We start from the raw sequence: 6,805 nt of genomic DNA on the forward strand, positions 1-6,805 counted from the left end.
GAGTTGGGTTCTGGAAATTTCCCCCAGGCTTACGAAAATGTTCCCATGTCACTTGGACAAGAAACATTTTCTTCGCCTTTTCCAAATATTTCAAGTTATTTAGATCACTTTTGTTGAAGTGAACTAAATAAAATTCTTGAGAGATACCCTGCCGAGGATTCTCAGAGCGGGTTCTCTTTTTCATTTTTATTACTTGGACTGGAGTGAATCCAAGTAATAAGTTGAGTTCAGTTTTGATCTCTTCAGGTGATTTGTCATCACTAGATAGACCTTTTAATACGACTTTGAACAAGCGTGCAGACCTGTCGTCGTATGTGAAAAATTTATGCTTCTTCTCAGTAAGGTACTTGAGAAGAAGATCCCGATCTTTCAGGGTTTCCGGCAATACGCGGCAGTCTCTTTTCCTGGCAATTTGGAAGGAAACCTTGATTCCCCTTATGGAGTTCAAGATCTCCTGCCTAAAACCAGCAAATTCACAGACGCTGACCACGATTGGCGGCACCCGTTGTTTTTTAGCAGAAATTGAAGTACCTGGGCTAGAGGCATCCTCAATTTGCTGTTCCGAAAAATTGTTCAGCGTTTCATAAGGATTACTCATTTCAACGAAATTTTCATCCGAAACAATTGTTTTAGTAGAAGGAAGCGGGGAAGCTGAAAGTTCTCCTTTCCTTCTAACTTTGCCGCGTTTAGCGACAGTTTTGAAACCGACTTTTTTGGAAGGAAGCGGTGAATTCAAGGATTCACCCTTCCTTTTGTTCGATGATGCAACCATGATTCAATTAGAAGCGACCTTCCAGGAGGTTTTTTCCCTAATCGGTGTCCAAGTAGGATTACCACCGTTTCACGGAATTTGACTTCCGTAAACGGGTCCAACGAATAATCGAAGGCACGGGTCCAGGCAAGGATCGAAAAGGAATCAGTAGGTATAAATTTAGCGCTGAAAAGTGCTATTGTGGGTAGTACTGAGAAGTACTGTTGAATTGCTTTAGGTAGTAAAACTTCCTGCAGCAGAGAGAGCTTACGTCCGCACAGCACAAGAGTACGATGCGAACTGCAAATAAACTATATATCATTCCAACTCGAATGAGTAGCTTTTAATGATAAGAAGGAAGAAATTCAATGGCGAAATTACCAGTTTGGCCGACCAACTCAGCAATATTACACGGATGGACAATGCAAATTCAAAAGAACAGCCTATTTTAAAAAGAAGACAAATATTAGAAGCAATGGAGAATACTTGCAGTATGGCTGCTAATTTGTGACCGAATATATAGGTGTATATAAGTTGCTCAAAGCAGCCTATGTTGATAAAATGTAATAGCTTGGTAAATAAAAAGGCATCACATTTGAATGTCCCGTTGTAGTGAAAACAGTTCAATTTATCTCAATTTTCTGAATGTTTTTTAGTCGATTGGCTGGATGTCTTTTCGATCATTTTCACTCATCAAAAAGCCAGTTAGCATTCGGTATCAAATTAATTAAGATGAAAATAAACTTTGTGCGGGTATGGTTATAAGATTGTCTATTTGAAAGAACAGTCAACATTTGAAAGAAGAGAACATTTCAGATTAAAAAACTAATAGTTTTCATAGCAAAAACTATAACTTAAAAAAAACAGCCTTTCAAGCTATGGCTTAGAGAATTCTTTAATAAAAACTTCAGCAGCTTTATTGCAACAGCATTTTACAGCTCCAAAAAACAGCCAATTTTAAAAAGAAGGAAAAAATAATTATCACAACATGATTTGGGGTCAGCGCTAACAGCAAATGTTCAAGCAAATTTTAACCCTCGAGCGCTCGCGCTGTTGTATTTTGTACAACACGTTGACAAAATCTCGCTTTTTGTACTCAGCATTAGTGTGGTGCTGACGCAGGTAGTCAACCACGCGAGTTACGGAAGGTTAAAAGAACACCTTAGTTTCAAAAAAGACCGATTAGATAAGCATACTGAGCTCTCCAGGATCAATATTTGAATAGACAAGTACATTATATTAGGCCATCGGATAAGCGCGCTGTATATTAGGCAAAATGTTTAAATGTGCAAGCTCTCCCTTCGTTACATTTGCATTGCATTTGTTTCTTACGTTGTTTCTTCATAAAACACAACGTTGTTACATATTACCCCAAGGATTACCCTTCTCCAACTGATTAAGTTTCATCAACTAAAAATAAATTGTCCACAGTGAACACTTTTTGGGCGATCTCCTGATTGATTCGGGTTGACGTTCGGGCTAATGTAAAATATTAAAAAATCCTCAGATTAAAAATGCATTTTGACCACCAATTAGCCCTATATCAGAGTGCTTGATGATCACTCGGCCTGATGATTATTAGGTCTAACGAATGCCTGCTGAATGACACCGGGCCATAACATATTTATTATTGACAATTCATATTGATCCATCTTTTTTGCATTTTTCGGGTAAGTGTCGCATTCGGGTAAATTGCGTATTCGGGTAAATGCCGTATTCGGGTAAATATCGCATTCGGGTATTTGTCGCATTCGGGTAAATGACGTTCGGGTAAATGTCATTCGAGTAAATGTCTTTCGGGTAACTGGTTTTCGGGTAAATGTTATAGAGCCAAAAAAAATATGGCCAGAACTTTGATCAACGCCGACATGAGAAATTTCCCTGACGTCTACCAGCATACCATGACTTTCTTTGATTTTCCAGGTCCAAAAATCAATTTCCCGATATTCTTTAATTTTCCTGGTTTTCCCAAGAAGTCTACATTCTAAAAAGTGCAGAGTAGAAATGCGCGCCAAAAAGAATTGTACCGTACTCCTGAAACGAACACGCTTTTATCAACTTACTGAATGAACCAAAAGAACAGAAAAAAACAGCTGATTTCAGTTGTCACCAGGTACGACCCGACTAGAAAATTATATCAAGTTTATATCATATTGGTTTGTGATGTTAAAATATTTTTCTCTAATTTATTATGTTATAAACTAGATGCAGCATGATGTTAAAATAACTGAAATTGTAACAAAAAGTACACTGGTCTCAATAAGATTATAACCTATTTAATAATAATCATATCAAAATTATAACAAAATGTGATATGAAGAACGAAGAACGAAGACTCAAAACTCAATTACAATACAATGAGTTATCAAACGACAATTATAACATAATGTGATATAATTAAGTTATAGTATGTTGAAAACACCAAGGATGTTAAACATGATTATATCACAATCAGTTAAAAATATCATGGTTTGCAAAGGTTCTGTTATATTTGTTACAATTTTCTAGATGGGTAGATCTACAACAGATACATCAACTAAATCCAAATCAACGAAGGCGCCGGTTTTAGCGTAATCACCCAAGCTAGTGAATGAATAATTTTTGGCTTATTGGCTTGCCGTTCCTAATCAAGATTTTTTTTTTGTCATGGGTCAATCAAATAACACAGCATCTATTTTATATTAGACGTATACTTACAACACATAGTGACTGTTTTATTTATACTGAAAAGCATAAGTATTGTTCAGGGGGTAGCGCTACAGAAAGACAATTAATGATGTAACATTTGAACATCAAACGTGCTCTATTCTGTGGGTATCAAATGAATCTCCCTTTACAGTAAACTTATACCAGAGCGTACGGGTGCCGACCTCCTTCATTAGGGAGATTTTCACCACACTTGGAAATCCCAACCTGATAATACTCGCCTGCGAGATTCGCATTCTCACAAACGAACATCCCGCTCCGGTGGTGAGTATATTAAAAGGCAAATGTTGTATGAACATTCATTCAGTTACAATTTAGAATCCAGCCGGTACAGTAAATTTGCAAAATGCTCGTCAGTAATGTGCTTTTGCTTCTGGTTCTAACCATTTTCGATGGTCAAACTCGTGGTGCCCCTATAGAACATAGATTGGAAGATGTGTTGATATTCGATAGAGATTCCGATCAACCTTCGAAAACGGTCGAGCTTGCAGATCCAACGAAACCAATTGAAATTCCTTCGATATCCCGAGACGATGCAGAGGTAATTATGCAGACATTTTTGTGAAGACAGCTTTGCATTAACTATCAAATATTTAGGTGATACTGAAGGGACTTGGCTATAACGAATCCGAGCCGGACGACTTCGGAGTGTCAAAAAGATTCAACTTCGGTCAGGATCTATCGTTTGAAGAAATGGTGCGAAACTTTCAGCGATCGGTTGGCTTGGAAGAAACCGGACAGTTGAACGATGAAACTAAAGTGACTATGGCAGCTCCACACTGCGGAACAAGAAGTGCGGAGAAACGGGGAGATACCGCCAAATGGACTAAACGGTTGATAAGCTACAGGATTCGGGATTATCCTGCCGGTGCATCATCCTCATTTGTCCGCAGTATGATGAAGCGTGCCTTCGGCGAGTGGAGTAAAGTGACGAATTTGAACTTTGTCGAAAGCAACGATCGAAGTGCAGATATCGAAGTTAACTTTGGAGGAGACTCACATAACAGACGGGACAGGCGGTGCACGTTCGAAAGTTCCTCTACGATGGCACATGCGTACCCTCCGGAAGACGGGGATGTGCACTTCAACTCCCAATACTTTTTCGAAAATTCAAAATATAGGGAAGATTTTCTAGACACCGCAATGCACGAAATCGGTCACTCTCTAGGATTGGCTCACTCAGACCAGAAAGGGGCTCTGATGCATCCAACGAACATGAACCGCTTCACGGAACCACAGCCTGACGATGTGAGGGTATGTATTCCAAAGTGCAGCTCAAATGTTTGTTTGAATTTTAATTTATAACAAATAATATATTAGCTTGACTCAGTTAGTAGAACGCTAAAATTCATTAATTTCAGCGAATACAAAAACTATACGGATCCCGCAGAGGTGGTCGAGCGCTCGGTAATACTGCAGCCCCTCGGTTCTGCACCGTTACCAAATACGACGCCGTTGTCGATGATTCCACCGGAAGATGGGCGGTTCTAGCTGGCAAGTATTACTACGATTCGGATGTCAACAATCCCACTGGCAAGCTCATATCGAGCCGATGGCCCGGCTTACCCGGGAACATTGATGCGGCCTTCCGATACCCCGACGGACGGGTGTACTTCTTCAAGGGTGACCGCTTCTGGCGGTACCGGGGCAACCGACTGGATGCTGGCTATCCACGGAGGATCTCCGAAGGCTTCCCTGGACTGCCGAACAACATTGACGGAGCGTTCGTTGATTCGCGAAACAAGATCTTTGCACTGAAGCAAAACAAGTACTGGGTGTACAATTCGAATGAGGACACCACACCGTCCTTTGCGTTGAGTTCTTTGGGTTTGCCGAGAAACGTAGATGCAGCAGTGGGAACGGGAAAATCGTTCGTTGTTTTCAGAGGAAGAAATTTTTACAGGTTTCAAAACGGTAAATTTAAGGAGTTTAGAAATAAATGGATGGAATGTAGATAAGAAATTATTCAATGTGTGACCAATTGTTCAAACAAACGGAATTTCCGAAAGTCGAGTACCTATATTGTATGAGGTGTTGTGAGACACAAAGGTTTCCTCCGAGAAAATCATCGATCTCATTGAATTAAGACCAGGAATGGAAAAGAGGTTTTATATAAAAAAAAGGGCCAACCAAGCCTTGGAAGTACCAGGACGCCCTTCATAGTATTTTGCCCTTACTACGCTAACCGGAGCCATTGTGCGGCGGACCATGTTTTTCTTCAAGACAATTAGCTGCTCTTCTTCAGTCTCAAATTGGAGGCAAAATAAGGACGGGATTATGAAGATGCCTTTAATCAGTTTATATTTTCCCCTAAATATATGGTTTCGCATTATGCGATTTACACAGTGTATTGTGTGTATCCTCGCCTTTGGCGTTTCCCATTCGTTACCGATCTGGATTTATTGCTGCTGTTTTTAGTTGTGCTGTGGTTACAAAGAGTTTAATTTAACCGAGATTGGCTAGTCAGCGGTTCCCAACTTTTTGAGGTGACGACCCCCTTTAAAAATTGTCAAAACATCTGGGGCCCAATGAAATTTTTTAGAAAAAATACGAATCAAATGAACGAAACCGAGTTTTTGGGTACAGTGACCTAGCCAGAATTTTAACCGTTATGTGGCCGGCAAACTTTTTGCTTTTTTCTACATCGTGTATTTTAAATGGGTGCTGGGTACCCGGGTACCCTGCCGGCCACATAAGGGTTAATGTCATGTACGTACATTCAATTTGAGTCGTAGCTGAAAAATAGCGGCGCAGCCGAAAATTTTTTCTTCTGAAGGCGTTTTATGCTGACAATTTGTTCCTCATCGCGGCCCCCCTGGACTGGCTTCACGCCTCCCCCCCCCCAGGGGGCCGCGCACCACCGGTTGGGAACCCGTAGGCTAGTAGCTACGGTTAGGATTGCTCAGCAGATAGCTAGATATCTTTTAATGCAGTTTTTAATTTAATTGATGGTTTTCCAAAAGACCTGAACATCAACACTAATGGATAGATTCAAAGCGCTTTCAAGCACCACCCTTTCAAAACGATAATATATAATGCAGAACCGCTAACGTTTTCCCATATATTTCTCTTCACTAATCACCGTCCTCCTTCATCTCCACCAGATCAGCAAAGAAGTGCCCACTCGCGTCGTCATCGTCCCATAAGAAAGACGTCTTGAACTCTTCAGCCAAAGCCATGGGTTTTCCCATGTCGATACAACAACCGACAGTTAGTAACCGGGTGGGAGCTTGACTGAACTCAGCAGCACGGGAGGCGTTCTGCGCCAAACTTTTGCAGATTATCTCTTAAAGCCAACCGGGCATAGCAGTCTTGGAGCGAGCGAGAGCCTTTGGTCCTCTCACGGTT

General features: G+C 40.7%; 1 protein-coding gene across 1 annotated transcript; it reads left to right on the forward strand.

Moving 5' to 3' along the window:
* The first annotated feature begins 1,784 nt into the window (after window positions 1–1,784).
* Window positions 1,785–5,415, forward strand: LOC115266868 (72 kDa type IV collagenase-like). The gene is made up of 3 exons (XM_029873480.2): window positions 1,785–3,998; window positions 4,055–4,711; window positions 4,819–5,415. Exons 1-3 carry the CDS (start codon window positions 3,804–3,806, stop codon window positions 5,413–5,415), a joined length of 1,449 nt encoding a protein of 482 aa, XP_029729340.1. The 5' UTR covers window positions 1,785–3,803.
* Window positions 5,416–6,805: the final 1,390 nt, after the last annotated feature.

This window comes from Aedes albopictus, chromosome 2, assembly GCF_035046485.1.
Source record: "Aedes albopictus strain Foshan chromosome 2, AalbF5, whole genome shotgun sequence".
Classification (NCBI taxonomy): Eukaryota; Metazoa; Arthropoda; class Insecta; order Diptera; family Culicidae; genus Aedes; species Aedes albopictus.

What these genes read in the sequence shown, in the direction of transcription:
- LOC115266868 (XM_029873480.2), top strand. Translation starts at nt 3,804, where the DNA reads ATGCTCGTCAGTAATGTGCTTTTGCTTCTGGTTCTAACCATTTTCGAT. An exon ending in TATCCCGAGACGATGCAGAG is followed by an intron (nt 3,999 to 4,054) that starts GTAATTATGCAG and finishes TCAAATATTTAG; the next exon opens with GTGATACTGAAGGGACTTGG. An exon ending in CACAGCCTGACGATGTGAGG is followed by an intron (nt 4,712 to 4,818) that starts GTATGTATTCCA and finishes CATTAATTTCAG; the next exon opens with CGAATACAAAAACTATACGG.